At 53.4% G+C, this 16,199-nt stretch overlaps 1 protein-coding gene across 4 annotated transcripts; it reads left to right on the top strand.

Moving 5' to 3' along the window:
- Positions 1 to 248: 248 nt before the first annotated feature.
- CD300A (CD300a molecule) lies at positions 249 to 15,152 on the top strand. 4 transcript variants are annotated; one of them, XM_088028160.1, is made up of 10 exons: positions 249 to 457; positions 3,261 to 3,369; positions 4,488 to 4,693; positions 6,733 to 7,068; positions 7,770 to 7,935; positions 10,156 to 10,250; positions 13,230 to 13,267; positions 13,721 to 13,819; positions 14,665 to 14,825; positions 15,048 to 15,152. In XM_088028160.1, the coding sequence occupies exons 3-9, from the start codon at positions 4,633 to 4,635 to the stop codon at positions 14,794 to 14,796; spliced, it is 927 nt and encodes a 308-aa protein (XP_087884286.1). In that variant the 5' UTR covers positions 249 to 457; positions 3,261 to 3,369; positions 4,488 to 4,632; the 3' UTR covers positions 14,797 to 14,825; positions 15,048 to 15,152. The 4 variants fall into 4 exon arrangements, with proteins under 4 accessions (XP_087884286.1, XP_087884285.1, XP_087884288.1 ...); XM_088028159.1 differs by adding an exon at positions 540 to 885 and having other exon boundaries at positions 3,261 to 4,693; XM_088028162.1 differs by having other exon boundaries at positions 249 to 366; positions 3,261 to 4,693.
- Positions 15,153 to 16,199: the final 1,047 nt, after the last annotated feature.

The raw sequence follows: 16,199 nt of genomic DNA, 5'->3' as shown, positions 1-16,199 counted from the left end.
TTAGAAGTGTTTGAACGGACCGCTTGTTGGTTCTTTCCACACCCACCCTCTGTCAGGAGAGGGGCAAGAGCCCACAGGGACTGTTTTCCATTTGTCTGGCATCATTCTAAGAGGCCTGGGGCTGCCCTTGGGTGAGGAAGGAGGAGGAAGCAGAAGGTGGAGATGGGGAGTCTGAGGGGAATGAGAACTCCCGGGCAAGCCCATCGATTTGTCGGCCGCAATTGCCCAACATCCTCTTCCCCATCGCACTCCCAGGGTGGCCGTTTGGTGCCCTCCACTGCTTTCTAGAACCAGCTCTCCCCCTGCCCTGAGCAGTCACCCACCGGAGAGGCGTGGTATGGTGGACAGAAGTTGGGGTTCTTGCAAGTAAGTCATCTCATCTCTCTCAGCGTGAGGGGCAGAGGTGAGCACGGTTCAGGGCGTGACTTCAGTAACCAGCAGCCTAAGTGACGGACAGGTACAGTCACCTCTCTGCTGTCGTGGTGAGCCTCCCGTGGGGGGTGGGGCGCAGGGCCGGCAGCACAGCTCCCATTTCACAGGAGGAAGCACTGATGACCGACTGAGGCTGCGCCTGCAGCTGGGATGCAGCTCAGGGCCAGGACACAAGGGCCGGACCTCCGTACTCTGCTAACCCCCGCGTCACAGGCAGGGGTCCTCCGGGGCTGGCTCCCCTCACCCACCCCCTAGGCTATCAGCTGTGATTCAGGAGACACAGGAGGCCACTGCTGGCTGGAGGCTGCCCCTGGGCATCTGCCCACTTCGTGTGTCCCTGGGGCTTCGGGAGAGGACAGCCCATGAGCACTGGATGCTGCCCCTGCCACCCCCTCTAGGTGTGCAGCCTGCTGGTCTCTGTCGGGCCTAGTTTCTGCTGAGCAGTAGCTTAGGGTAAGTGCACAAACCCTAAGCGCTCTGTTGGATGGATCTTAACATGCTTGCACCATTTTAAGTTCTATTGCCTTTCCTCCTCCCGAGGATGGACTTTGGCACGAGGACGAGAGAGGCCTTGACGGCCTGGGTTCTCTGTATCTACCCCCCCAGTTCTGGGCAGTGTGGTGGGCACGTGAGCCTGGGGCTGCAGGGGCCTGTGTGGTCCCTGCTTTCATGGAGTCTTACCGTGAAAAGGAGGGCATTCAGTGACACCCCGGCGTGGGTGAGCAAACACGGAAACAGACGTTGCAAGGGATAGGGACACAGGAGGGGGTTCAGAGGGGCCTGGGGGAGGCAGGCGTATCTTCTGAGGGGATGGCTTGAGTGCAGCCTTGAGTGAGTGAGTGAGTAGGGGGGCATGGAGGAGGCTGAAGGTGAAGGAATGACCCTGAAGAGTCACCCATGCCCCTCCCGCTGCTGATGCCCCAGTCCCTGTGACTGGGCTTTTGAGGAGCCCCAGGGCCACCCCTCCGGGTAGAGCCCAGAGCAGACCCCGGGTGGATGCTCTCGCTGAGCTCCGCAGGCTCCCGTGGGACCAGGTCTCAGTCTTGGTCCTCTCTCTAGGGTGCAGACATTCTCTCCAGGTCCAGGCACCTGTGAGGGGGACAGGGCCTGCACAGAGCAGCAACTCTGTGGATAGGAAGCCCCGGGAGCACTCTGGGGGACAGAGAGCGTTCTCAGGCCTCTGGCCAGGACCACCACCCATCTGTTCACCCACAGTTTCATCTCAGGCTAGAACACCGCGTGCCCAGGGTCAAGCCAGAGAGTGTGTTATGGGCCACGACCAACTGATTGTGGACTGTGACCCTGGGACTATGGAATGCACTGGAATATGGGTTGGTCCAGCTTGCCTGGGCCCCTGGAGGATCTGGCCATGTTGGAGTAGCTTCTCTTGAGATGGACAGGAGGGTGAGGTGTGGGCAGTCCCAGGGAGTCCAGCGGAGAGGCAGGCTGGGCCAGACTGGGAAACCAGAGGCTTCCAGGGCTCTGTCCTCCTTCCCGGCTGCCCTTCCCCCACTGCTTCTCATTCACAGTTATCCCTTTGCCTCCAGGGATCCTGAAAATATTAACCCCCTGGAGACAAAGCATCTGGTACATAGTAGGTGCTGGTTCTCCCCTTCCCTCTCATTACGGACTCACCCAATGGTCAGCTCCCTTCTCTGGCCAGCCGGTCATGGGGCCACTTCCTGCTGGTCAGCCCTCAGTGCCCAGCCTCTTGGTTTTTGGTCACACTTGAGGGGTACCCACAGTGGGTGAGGGGACCTGGAGCCCCGGAAAGGAAGAGGCAGAGTGATGGGGAGCCATTGACTGTCCAGGAAAGAGGGCAGCTCTGAGATTGTGCCCCCTTGGAAAGGGAAGTTCTGCCGAATGGCCCCACAGCTAAATGGCCCCCAAATCTTTTCTGGGGCCCCTACCGTTCACAGGACTCAATGTGGTGGTTGCTGCTACTACTTTGTCTGCCCAGAGAGCCCCCATCCAGCACTGTCCACCCCGTCCCCACTGGCCTCCAAGCACCTGCGTCCACACTGGGAAGACGCTCTAAACCTGATGAGCCCCAGGCCTGCAGGTCTCGGGCTTGGTCTTCCCCTACATCATGTCCACTAGTGGTTATTAGAGAGTAGGGTGAAAGTGTCACTTCCCTAATCTTCTAACAGCATGTGGCAATTTTTTTTAAAGATTTCATTTATTAATTTGAGAGAGAGAGAGAGAGAGAGCAGGGGGAGAGGCAGAGGGAGAGGGAGAGAATCTCAAGCAGACTCCACGCAGAGCGCGGAACACGAAGTGGGGCTCAGTCTCGTGATCCTGAGATCATGACCTGAGGTCGGACACTTAACTGACTGTGCCGCCCAGGTGCCCCAGCATGTGGCAATTTTGCATCAGTTCGTTTCTTCTTTAGTGTTCGTGGACAGGTTGGGGCCGGCAGGATAGAGTCCCCTGCCCTTCCTCCTCCAGGAGTCCAAATGTTTCTCTGTGCTCCTAAGAGGAATTGCACCCCACAGATTATTTGTGAAGCACACCTCCCCCTATTGAATCCTATTTTCCTATTGCCTTTCTTTTTTTTAATTTTTAAAATTTTTATTTTATTTATTATTTATTTTTTATTTTTATTAAGGAAGCTCCACACCCAGCAGGGAGCCCAGCGCAGGGCTTGAACTCACAACCCCGAGATCCGAGCCAAAATCAAGAGTTGGACCCTTAACCCACTGAGCCACCCAGGTGTCCCCCTTTTGCCTTTCTTTAAAGATGTATTCCCTGGGGGAAAGACTGACCGAACGACATTATTACCTCACATTTGAGTATATTTATAATTATTACACGGTTTATTCCCACAGATTGGCTGTGATCGTCGGCATTTTGAAGGAGCCCCAGATTTTACCCACGGTTGTACCAGCTCTAAGTGGACCAGCCACAGGAGATCCCAGTCTCCTGCTTCTCAGTCTGGTGCGTCCCCTTCTTAACCTTGACATTCAAGACCGTCGCAGCGCCTTTTGGTGGTTGAATTGGAAAATATGCACTTCTGGGGAAGCTTTATAATTATTAGGCCAAGTAAACCACCAAGTATGACACCTCTCCCATAGTCTCCTGTTCCGTTCAAGATCTTGATGTTGGATCTCCACGAGCTTTAGTTAATCTGTGACTGCATTGTCATAGAAATTCTTCTGATGCCTACCTAACTCTGTGCTTGGAATCTTCCAGAGCAGAATGGGCAAGTCTTCTTGGTTCCCTTGTGCTTTCCCCGGGGAAGGTATTCCTGTGGCCAGAAGGGAGGAGGAAAGTGAAAATCCTCCAAGGGGCAGGGAAGGAAGGGCATTCTCGGGACTCCAGAGCTAGTGCAGGACTCCTTCTGGGTGACACTCAAGAGTAACCATAAGCACTCGTGATGTCACATGTCAGGGTTGGTTTCCTCTGCTCATGTGGCCATTCTGTGCAAGCTGAGGGCAGTTGTCACAGGAAATGTGTGTGTATGTGTGTATGTGTGTGTATGTGTGTGCATATTTAGCATCTGAACTCCAGGGGGACCAGGGCAGGAGGGGGTCCTTGTAAGCTTGCTGAGTCCCCACTCCGTGCCCAGCCCTGAGCTGGGACTAGTAGGGGCTGCGGAGGAAGGAAGGTCACAGCCTGGGGACATGTTTCCAAGAGTAAGAACCATTCAGGGACTCTGAGGTCACTGTTCCAGCTTGGGGGTCTGGGCCTTGAGCTGGGGGCTCATAGAAAGGGGAGCTCCCTGGAGCAGCCTCACTGTGGGTGCAACCAGGGCTGGAGAAGGACGCTGGCCCTGGCTCCACCCCACTGGGTGCTCACCCTGACCACAAGGAAACCAGAGGAATTAATGGGCCCAGAAGGAAGGAAGCCAGGCCCTGTGGTCTTGGGGGTGTGATGGAGGGGGGGCGGGCGCAGGCCTGAGGCGCTGTGGTAAAGCAGGGGTCCCGGCCCTGGAAATGCCTGTAGGATCTGTGACACAGCTGGGATGGGTCAGAGGGTGCCTGGGTCCTCGGGGTCTCAGCCCATCACGGTCCCCAGAGGCTTTGCTCCCTCGGTGCCCTTCATTTTCTGACCAGCTCAAGGAACAGAACCTGAAGATACTGAATCAGGAAGCAGGCGCACAAAGAAAAGCAGAAGTGGAAGACTTGGAGACTTGATCCTCCTCCTTGAAGGGGCCTAAAGCCGCCTGGTGCTGTTGCCAGTGACACCTGTGCCGGAGGGATGACCTGGCAGGGCCGGGTCGCGTGGCTGCCTTGCGCACTGCTGCTTCTCTGGGGCCCAGGTGAGGGGCTGCCCGGACTGAGTCTTCCCTGGGGAGGGAGGCTGTGGGGGGCAGGGCTGCAGGGGAGGTGGCGGCGGGTCAGCGCTCGAGTCTGCGCTCCGCACAGATCTCGGAGCAAGGTGAGCTCTGTCCAGCACGGACGTTGACGGATGGAAGGACTGCACCCTGGACGGGCCAGGTGTGACTCAGGGTCATGCACCCCACCTTCCCTGAGCCACAGCAGGGGGCCCAGAGGGGCTTTGTGGGAAGTTTCGGAGGAATTATTACAGGAAAAAGGAGAAGAAAGCCGGTGGCGGGAGAGTGGGTGGGAGAGTGGCGGCTGAGCCTACCAAGGGGAGGGGCCGGAGTCTGGTGCAGGGCGCGCGGGAGGGCCGGAGACTGGCGGGGAGCAGGCCACGCTGTCGGGGACACGGAGGTGTGTAGCCAGGGCAGCTCGAGGGGCCAGACCCGAGGGCCAGGGGCTCTGTCTCCCCAAGACAGGGAGATGGGGCCAGAGCGGAGGGGAAGGTGGTGGGGATGAAGGGGAGGGCGGAGAAGGCACGGGGACGGAAGGGAAGTGAGCTTCTCCGTGGAGCAGAGGGCTCCCTGTTTCTGGGGATCCGGCTTCTGTGTCTCTCAGGAGCTCGCCGCACACAGGCATGCACAGCCTCATCAGGTCTATCCCTGGGATATTTAAAATCCTTTTGGTTGTTTTGATGATAAATTGCACATTTTCTCTGGCTTTATTTGCTGACTAGTTGTCCACAGGAAAGCTATTCTTTTGTGTATTAATTTGGAAGCAGGTCACCCCCGCACGGCTCATCTGTCCCTTACCCTCTAGTGTGTCCTCGTGTTATGAGATCTGTCTGCAGTGGGAGTTTGTGGTTCCTTCGGGATATCCGCTTGTCTCCTTTGTTTCTCTCATCGGCCACAGGCTGGTACGGCCAGAATGATGCCCAGGACAGAGGTGGCAGGGACCATCCCTGCCTTGTCCCTGATGAGGGTAGATGCTCAGTGTTTCCCATTAAGCGTGAAGAAGGTGCCCCCTTTTGTCTCTTTACAAAGTGGTTTTTAAAAACAGTAGCAATGGGTGTTGGATGCTTTTTCATTATCTATGGAGATGATTATTTTTTTCTTCTTTGAACTATTAAGCTGGTGAATTATATTAAGAAATTCGGGACAGACTTTAGTCTCAATATATCATGCTGCCTTCATGAAGAGAATTAGGGAGGTTTCCCTGCTTCTATATTCTGTACAAATGTTTGAAGGTTTGAGAAAATCAATTTATAAAACTGTCTGGGTTTTACTCTTTTTTTTGGAAGACAACTTTTTTGTTTTGGATTAACCCCCAGCTTTATTGAGGTATAATTACCAAATAAAAATTGTGCATATTTATGGCGTACAATCTGATGTTTTGATATACGTTGCACCTCACATACTTATCCCCGGGAAAGGTCTCCTTGGTAATACACATCTTCACTGGTCTACATTAAAAAGAAATATATTCCAGGCCAATATTGGTAATTTATATTTTCCTAAATATAGAAAATGATTGGTTTCATCTAAGTTTACAGACTTACTGGTAGAGGCTTGCAAATAACTCTGGTTATTTTTCTTATGAATTGTGTATGTGCATCTCCTCCTGTTTTTCTTGATTTGGCTACCACCAGAATGTTTGTCACTCCCATATGAAAAATCAGTTTTCCAATGTATATGCTAATTCCACTGCTTTTCTGTTTCCTAATTCACTAATTTCTACTCTGACCTTTTTCTTTCTCCCTGGGTAGGGTGACATGCATGTGTTCCTCTCCTGACTTCCTAGGTTGGAGGATTCACTTGTTCATCTGGGGTTTACTGGGATGAGATTTCATGACCCTGAGCAACCAGAAAGGAGGCTGGGGTCTGGAAGAAGGGGCTGCTGTGATAAAAAAAAATCTTGGAGGTGACAGAAAAGGAGGGGGGTGACCAATGTGAGATGGGGCAACTTTGGGGGGTGATTCCCAGGATGCCCCTGACCCAGGCCCATCTGGTGAAGGACCACACTTGGCTGTGTTTTCCAGGCTGTTCATCTCTGAGTGGACCCACCTCTGTGACGGGCACCGTGGGGGGATCCCTGAGCGTGCAGTGTCAGTATGAGGAGAAATTCAGAGACATTACCAAATACTGGTGCAAGAGCCCATGTGTGTGGAATACTCTAAAGACCAAAGAGGCAGACAGAGAAATGAGGAAAGGCCGTGTGTCCATCAGGGACCATCGTGCAAACCTCACCTTCACAGTGACCTTGGAGAACCTCACAGAGGATGATGCAGGAACATACCAGTGTGGGATCGATACATCATGGTTCCTAGGATATTTGCTCGACTCCACCTTCCCTGTTGTGGTGTCTGTGACCCCAGGTGAGCTGTGCACCCTCCTCCCCCAGTGCCAGCACCAGGGCTGCCTGAAGGGTCTCAGTTTGGATTGGATGAGGCAGAAATCAGGCCAGAGGCTTGGAGCAAACTCTGAGGGTGTGTGTGTGGGGGGGGGGGCAGGTAGTAGTAGGAGAGCGAAAGAGAGTCAGGGAGGCTTCGTGGAGAAGCTGGCCCCTCTGCTCACTCTTGAGAAGACAGGGTGTGCAAAGGAGAGAGGGAGAGCCTGGCACCAGCCCTGCGGACACCCAGAGCCGCGCTGCGGGAGGGTGGGAGCCGAGTGGAGAGGCAGGTGGCACCCACCGGGCGGTGAAGGTGCTGTGTGCAGCCGGAGCTCCAGCTAGGCGGTCAGATTTGCAGGTTAGACAGAGGTCTTGGGCAGGCAGCCTGTGGCTGTGGCCAGAAGGGGACGAAGCTGGAGTGCAGGGGTGACCTAGGGGCTCTCCCGAGGTCCTGACCCTCCTCCACAGGTTGGAATCAGGACTGTTGGGGGCGGACAGTGCCCGTGTCCCATTTGGAAACGCTCACTTGGCTCAGGAGACCTCTGGGGAGATGTTGGCCCCCGGGGTCCTCCATCCTGCCCCAACCCTGAGTGAGCATTCTGTGTGAAATCAAACCCCAAAGGTCCTGGCAAGTAGTGGGAGAGTCTGAGAGAGCTATCCTGAGTCTGATTTGTGTTTCTGCACCAGCAACAAAGTCCACCCCACCTGTCAGCATCACTGTAACCCAGATGTCGAAAAGCACAGCTAAAATTATGACCACACTGGCCCAGCACTCCTCTGCTGCCCCAACCACCATGGGAGCCACCCGCAGTGCAAGCAGCCAGGAGGAATTCTCGCCGAGCCAGGGCCTGGGGTAAGGCGCCTTGTCCCCTGTCCCCCGACCCGGAGTTGGGCCCTCTCCTCAGGAGTTGCTCCAGGGCCGGGGAGAAGCTTCGGTGGGGATGGAAGGAAAGAAACTTCAGCAAGCGCCGATGATCCTAACAGGCACCTGCTACATGCCCTCTGTGCATGTTCTCATTTCACCAGAACCCGGTCCCATTACTGCCCCTGTGTTCCAGAGGAGCAGACAGAGGGGCTCAGAGAGGTTAAGCAATTCACCGGGTCACATAACTATGGGAGGCAGGCTGGGCTTCAGCCCACGTTTATGTGACTCAGAGTCTTGGGTTCTTCCTTCTAAACCTGCAGTTCTTGACCTTTTGGGGCACAACCCCCCAGGAGAATCCCACAGTGTTTATAGACTCTCTCTCCAGAAAAATATGCTCAGGTGTAAACCATTTCGGAGGTTCTCAGACTCCTTATCCCGGCACCACCTTGTGTCCTGGGATTCAACCCTGGAGCTGACCACCTGGAGTTAGCACAGACCCCAAAGGCAGAGGGCTCAGTCCCATAAGACTGCCTGACTTGGGATGCCGGAGCACTTTGGGGATCCCCAAGCCATCACGTTTCTGGCCAACCGGTTACGAATTTGGGAGTTCCCATGACCCCCTTGGGTTCTTAATCTGCTAGATAGCTCACAGAATGCAAGAAAACGCTCACTGTACTTACAAATATGGTTTTATCATAAAGGATAAAGGCCAGGACCAGTCAATGAAAAGACACATAGGGTGAGGTCTGGGAGGGTCAGTTCTGAGCGCAGAGCTTCCCTGCCAACTCCCAGGGGAGTTGGGGCACGTCACCCTCCTGGGACATCGATGTACTCACCAACCGTGAAGCTCCTGCGAGCTTTGATGCCCAGAATTCTTGCTGGGGTTCCTTACCATGATTGGTTGAATCATTGGTCACGTGATTGAACTCAATCCCCAGCCCTGCTCTGCTCCCTGAATTTCAGGCTGGCTCAGAGCCTCAAGTCTCTATAATCGTAGGATCGGTCCTTCTGGTGACCAGCCCCAACCCTGACTCACCTCATCTCTTAGCATAAACTCAGGTGTAATCCAAGGGGTCCTTGAATAACAAAGGCACACCTACTATTAGGGAAATCCTAAGGATTTAGAGCCTTCTTTCCAGGAGCCAGGGGCAAAGGCCAACCAGATTTTTTTTTTAAGTCATCTCTACACCCAACGTGGGGCTCAAACTCACGACCCTGCAATCAAGAGTCCCATGCTCCACCTACTGAGCCTGCCAGGCGCCCCCATTCAGATTTTTTATTATATGACACCCTGAAGCCCTTCCACAGGCCTCCTGGTCAACCCAAGTGGCAATCTTAACATCAGGCAAGGTGAAATTCAAGCCCCGAACACACAACTTCCAGAATTGACGGCAGATACACACACGGGGGCAGAGCTAGGTTCGTGCGGCTTGGAACCTGTGCAATTTGGTGTATGTGGGGGACGAGGTGCATCGTTAAGGAAAAGACTAGAACATTATGAAGGCAAACTGGCCATAAAAGGAGGCCTGGCAAATGAGGGACCCAAAGTCAGCTTCCCATCTGCTGTGGTTTGTTCACAGGAGAAACGGCAGAGGTACCAGGCACCTGGGTGGCTCAGTCAGTCGAGCGTCCGACTCTTGATTTCAGCTCAGGTTGTGATCTCAGGATTGTGGGACTGAGCCCTGTGCCCGGCTCCACACACAACAAAGAGTCTACTTAAGATTCTTTCTCTCTCTCTCAAAATAAATAAATAAATCTTTAAAAAAAGAGAAAGAAATGGCAGAGTTATAAGGCAGTTTTTTTGAGGCGGTGTTTGTAATTACAAGAGACTGGGGGAAATGCCAATGAAGAGGGAAGAATTCAATAAATGATGGTCTGTCCATGCCATGGAATGGTAAGCAGCTGTGAAAACGTGTGGGGTCTTCTTCATGCACAGAGATGGAGAGATGGCCACGATGTACTGCTAGAGATGTCCACGATGTATTTTGCCTCCTTTGTGTGAAAGAAGGAGGAAAATAATGTACATTTATATTTTCTTGTTTCTGAATAAGTAGCCTCTGGAAGGTTCTAAAATACACTGTTTGTGTGTAGAAAGGAGACTGTACTATCTTTTTTTTTTTTGAAATGTGACCTTATCTATCTATTGCAAATAAGGGGGGGCGCTGCAAGCTCCCCGCCTGCTCAACACCGCCCTGTGTCCCCCTCTAGGCTCCAAGTACTCCTCTCCTTGTTGGCACTTCTGCTGCTTCTGCTGGGGGGCAGCTCGCTGCTGGCCTGGAGGATGGTTCGCAGACAGGTCAAATGTGAGTCAGTCCCCGGCCAGGTGAGGGGGTGGGCCGGCACACCCTATGGTGGATACAGGCTGTGGGGGGGGCTCCCTAGAAGGTTGTCTGTGAAGCCGTCACCCTCTTCTGTTTAAAACCCTTCCATGACATCCTCAAAAGTCCAGGTGTCTCCACAACCAGTCCCGCCCACTCCTTGCCCATCGTTACACTCCAGACGGCAGCTAATCCCAACTTCCTACAACCTGGCGGGAGCTATGACATCAGTCTCCCCTTCTGCGTTTGCTCTGGGCCCTTGGAGTGCCTTCCTTGCCTTCTTTTGCTGGCTCACTCCTAGAGGGCCTCCTGGCCCTCAGACTTCTTTTCTTCTGGCTCCCTGAAAGTAACTGGGGGGCCCCTGCTGGCTGCACCTCTGGACATGCACCATCATGCCCTTTTCACTGCAGATATTGTCCCCACCTACCTCCTTGCCCGTCTCCCCACAAGCCTGGGCTACTCCTCAAGATCAGGGAGTAACTCGAGAAGGCGCATAGTCAGTATTTGTTAAATTAACGTATTGTTTAGTATCTCCAGCCACTAAGGGCACCCCAGATGCTTTGGGCATCCTGGGCCCCACTTGCTCTCCTCTGGGCTCAAATTAAAAGAGAGAACACGTGTGGTGCACCCAGCACCCTGTCCGGCACTCAGTAAGTAGGGGCTCAAGAAACTCAACGAGCCAATTAAATAAAACGAGGCACAGAAGAAGGCAGATGTGACCTCCTTGTTGCTGGCCAGAGGCTGTCACCCGAAGGAGCTCAGGTTTCTGCCTGAGTTGGAGTGTGAGCCTTACCTTTCCTTCTTGTTCTGAAACTTTTTGACTCTATGAGCAGCCGGTTCTCAGGGGAATCTTTGTCCAGCCTCAGGGGACGAGGGGTGTGTGCTCCACAGAGGCAGTGTTCTGGGGGTGAGCTGGAGTATGCTAAGGGCGGGGGAGGGGAGAGGGGAGGCCTGGCCACCCTGAGCTCTTGCCTCCTGCGGCCCCTCCCCACGGTGGGGGTCAGGCCTTTAGAAGAGAAGTCAGCCCTGGCTTGTGTGTGCTTGAGGTAGGGAAGGAAAACCACATCTTCTTCCCCATCTGCTGCTCCCACATCACTTTTGAGGGCCCTCCGCCATCACTCGGGCCCATGTGGTGTGGGCCTCCCCGGGAGGATTTTCCCAGCCCCGATTGCCTCAGACCTCTCTGCCCTTTCACCTAGAGAGCCTCCCTTCTAGAAAAGGGATATAAGATGGTTCAAAAAAATAAGTAAAAGCACAAAGAAGAACTAAATCCCCCAGAATAAATAAGAAAGAAAACTCCCACCATTCGGAGAAAATCAACCACTGACATATGAGGTGTGTCCTTCTAGCTGCTTTTCTTTTTTTTTTTTAATTAAATTTGATTAATTATTTGAGAGAGAGAGAGCATGTGCACAGGCACGTGTCGGGGGAGGGGCAGAGGGAGAGGGAGAGAATCCTCAAGCAGACTCCCTGTTGAGCACTGAGCCCAGTAGCCCAGTACAGGGCTCCATCCCACGACCCTGAGATCATGACCTGAGCCGAAATGAAGAGTCAAACACTCAGCCAACTGAGCCACCTAGGGGCCCCCCAGTTGCTTTTCAATGCTTTTTTTTTTTTTTTTTGCACTTAACCTGTTGTATCATTTTCCCTGCCGTGAAATGTTCTAGAAGTCTCTTACTGCAGAGTTTAACGGTGCGTGTGTGTGTGTCGGGGGGGGATTACACCTTGCTTCACTGAACCTCTGTAACAAGAGAAAAGCCTTCTGTTCAAATATCCTGACTCTCCCTCCCCATCCCTGCGAGTCTCAGTTCCTGTCCCCTCACTGTCCCCTCGCCTCTCTGGCAGACTGATGCTTGCCCCTGTCACACCCGCTGGCTGGCGGTGTGGCCCCATCAGCCCGTTTGTCATTCAATTGCTCATTCACTCGCTCATTCACTCCCTCCCTCCCTCCCTCACGCACACAGCACTGCTGTCCCTAGCACCTGCTGTGACATCGGGCTCTGGGCGACACCGTCATGACCAGGGTAGACGGGGCTCCACCATCAGCGTGCTTCCTGTCCAGCTGGCTCCCATCCACATTCCTTCCCTGGTGATGTCCATGCAGCTACACGGTTGTGTGTGCCTCCCACGCAGCCCACCCGCTCCTGGGGCTCCGGGTGACAAGGGCCGGGGTGCACAGAGCCTGACTCAGCAGCAGGACGCTTGCAGAGCAAACTGCAGGCGCCAGGAGCCCAAGGTTGTGTGCCCCGAGCTGTGATCCCCCCGAGCCACACGGTGTCCTATATGTGTGGGACAGCCCCCCAGGCCAGGGGACTGGAGCAGACGATCCCCATGACCTCTCCTGGTTTGAAACAATTCTAGGTCTCCAGAGGTCTTTTTTTTTTTAATCAGAAAAAATTTTAGGGCTTCCTAAAACACAAACCCATCCCCAGCAATTCTGATTCCAGACCTCTGGGGCAGGGCCTGTGGATCTGTGTTTTTGTTTATTGTGGTAAAAAGCACATACCGTGAAATTTGTCATTTTCACCATTCTTGAGTTTATAGTTCGGTGACGTTAAGTATATTCATGTTTTGGTGAAAGAGATCTCCAGAACTGTTTCATCCTGCCGACAGTTCCTTCTAAAGGGTGTCCTTTACTTTCTTCTCCCACCCGGGAACATTGTTTGAGTGACTGTTTTGAGAACTAGCTTTGTTTGGCCAATCTCCCCAGGCCAGTGCGCCTTCCTTCCTACTAGTTCATTTCTCCACGCCTCCACTCCCTCATTCATTCGTCTTTTCCCTCTTCACCAATTCATCCTCCCGGCAAAGCCTCGAACTCCTACCCAGTGGCAGACCCGAAGTGACAGGTCCCTGGGGCCAAATTCTCTAGGGAAATTCCTTCCTCCCGATAGATCATAGGGATCCCCATTCCATTCCTGCCTTGTTCTGGGATTCAAACTCCTAACTCTTCTCCTGTCTCTTTAGATAGTGAGAATCTAGAGCCACTCCGGACCCCTAGTCAGGTAGGACAAGCTGGAGGTATACCGGGGTGGTTGGTGGGGAGAACAGAGGACGTTGGGGGCTTGAACAACCCCACTGGCCAGTGGAGGTCTGAGTGCATGGTCGATGGATGGAGTGGGGTGCTCGCCCAGAGCAGGGAGAGTGATCCCTGGGAGATCTGGTCACTGGGTCTTGTCTTGAGCTCTGGCCAGTCTGTCCCTACCCATACCCCCCATAGGAAGTGAAACTGGGGAGGGTCCTTCGATGCTGACCTGGGGGGCAGTCAAATATTTCCCAGAGAAGACCAGAGTGAGGGATGGAGGAGGCAGGTGGGGAGGCTGGGGCACCCAGGGCATCGAGGGAAGGGGAGATGTCCACACACAGGCAGGAACAGAGTCCCCTCTGGGCTGGACCATGGAGGGGCTCCGTGGACACCCACCAAGTCCTCCCATCTCTTGCCCACCCGGGCTACTCAGCAAGGGGAGCCCCACTATGAGAATCTGGAGCTGCAGATGTGGCCCCTTCGGGAAGAGCCTGTGCATCCGAGGCAGGCGGAGGTGGAATACAGCACAGTGGTGAGTGCCAGCGCCTGGCTCCCACACGGGGGTCCTGGGCTCTGCTAGGGGTACCACCCTGGGGGGTGGCAGCAGGCAGAGAGGGAAATGAGGGGCTGGCTTGCTGATCTTGTGTCTCTTCAGCACCGGCCACACAGAACCTAGGGCAAGTATCGATTCTGCCTGAGCTTGGTGTCACTGTAGCTGGGGGCTGGCACGGGAGATGAAGGGGCTATCAGGGTGGTCAGTGATAGTCAGTAGTCAGTAAAGCATAGCATTTATTAAGCACCTACTGTATACCCCATGCCAATGTGAAAGCCTGAGATTTCCCACTGTTTTGGGTACCATTATCTCTTCTGTATCATCTCTGCTTTTCAGGTTTTGAATCAGTGACCCCCTGTAGGTCAATCCTTAGGCACAGAGACTGTAAAGTGACACATGGAAGAGGTCCCCCCGTCACCGCGGTCAAGACCCACCTGCTTGTGAAAGAGTTCAGGGAGAGGTTAGGGGACTAGTTGTTGGAGAAGATGAGGGGGAGATAAGCATCAGACACGTGGGCCTGGGACTAGCAACGTCCTTGATTTTCTAATTTGGTGATTAGTGATCTCGAAGTGGATCCTAGGCATTCTCTGCCCCCTAGCCCCCCAGCCCCGTGCCTGGGTCTGGTGCTTGGGACTTTGTGCTGTGTTTTCACAAGTGGGGTGAAGCAGGCGTGTGGGCAGGACAGTGGGGAAGTCTGGACACTCCCACCGTGAAGGCCCCCTGCTCCAAGCCTCCTGTCCCTCGGGGGTCCCCCGTCTCCATCCTGAGCTGGGGGTCCGTGCTTCTCCCCCCTCTCCCTGAGCCTCCCGTCTCTCTCTCTGCAGAAGGCTCCCAGGGAAGAACTTCACTACTCGTCCATGGTATTTGACCTCCAGAGTGGGGATTCTAAAGCCAAAAAGATTCGCTCCCAGAGGACCCTGGAGGAGACACAGTACGGTGTGATTAAGAAGACATAAGCCTGTGTCACCAGCCCCACCATCTGGAGGTCTCTGTGGGCCACAGAAGCCGAGGACCAGCCCCCTCAGCCCTCACCCATGTCCCCCTCAGCCTGCTCCCCTCGAGGGTCACCAACAAGGCAGCTAGGCGCCATCAGCCTGGCTGGCTTCGCTGGGGAGGGGTGGAAGCAGGATTCCAATGGGGACCTGTAGGAACCCTCCATCCCACAGGCTCTTGTCACATCTTTCCTCTCTCCTCTGCTTCCTTCCAGCTGTGTGTGGAGGGCAGGAGCTCAGTCCTGTGCGGCTCCAGGAAAAGACGTGACCCATGTGGGATGGTACCTGCAAAAACCTTTATAAATCACAGCTCCATGGAAGTGTCTGGATTGCTGCAGCTTGGGGAGAACCAGCAGAGGGATCGGGAGAATACAAAAGCCCTGAAGATGGAGTCTCCCTTGTCTCATGGACAAGGATGCTGAGGCCCAGAGAGCAGAGGCTTGCCCATGGTTCCAGAACCAGGGGCACATTCCTCTGGACTCTTAGATAATTTTACTTTTAATATTAAGAGATATCAGTACAGTTTAAAATATCTTCGGAGAGAAGAAAAAGGTTATTTAAGCCATACCTGCCCTGTGCCCGCAATCCTGTATTAAAGAAAGCTCCTCCCTTTTGAAGGCTGAATAGAGTTCCATTGTGGGGATATAGCACACTATACTCATCTTTTCATCCATCGGTGGACACTTGGTTGGTTTCTGTGTTTTAGCTATTGTGAATTTGTTGCTATGAACATGGTATATAAATATCTCTTTGGAACCCTGCTTTCAATTCTTTTAGATATATACCCAGAAGTGGAATTGCTGAATCATTAGAAGAATCTATTTTTAAGCTTTTGAGGAACTGCCATCCTGTTTTTCCACAGCAGCTGCATCGTTTTACATTCCCACCAGCAGGGCACAAGGCTTCCAATTTCCCCACAGGCTCTCCAACACCTGTTTTCTGTTTTTGTTTGTTTGCTTTGATAATAGCCACCCTAATGGATGTGGTCTGTCATTGTGATTTTGATGGGCATTTCCCCAGTGATGAGCGATGGCGAGCACCTTTTCATGTCCTCGTTGCCCAGCTCTGTGTCTTCTTTGGACATGTCTGTTCAGGTCCTTTGTCCAGTTTTGAAATGAGATTTTTTGTGGTTGAATTTTGGCTGTCTATTTATTCTGGATAGTAATCCCTTACCAGATACATAATTTGAAAATATTTTCTCTCATTTTGCAGATTGTCTTTTTATTCTGTTGATAGCATCTTTGATGCCCAAAACTTTTTTTAAGGTTTTATCTATTTATCTGAGAGAGAGAGGGAGAGCAAGCAAGCATCAGAGTGGGGAGAGGCAGAGGGAGAGGGAGAAGCAGGCTCCCCACTGATCAGGGAGC

This window comes from Eumetopias jubatus, unplaced genomic scaffold (assembly GCF_037043125.1).
Source record: "Eumetopias jubatus isolate StellerSeaLion01/CBP00866 unplaced genomic scaffold, mEumJub1_p1.0 scaffold_10, whole genome shotgun sequence".
Taxonomy (NCBI): Eukaryota; Metazoa; Chordata; class Mammalia; order Carnivora; family Otariidae; genus Eumetopias; species Eumetopias jubatus.
This window is presented reverse-complemented; position numbering and strand designations above follow the sequence as displayed.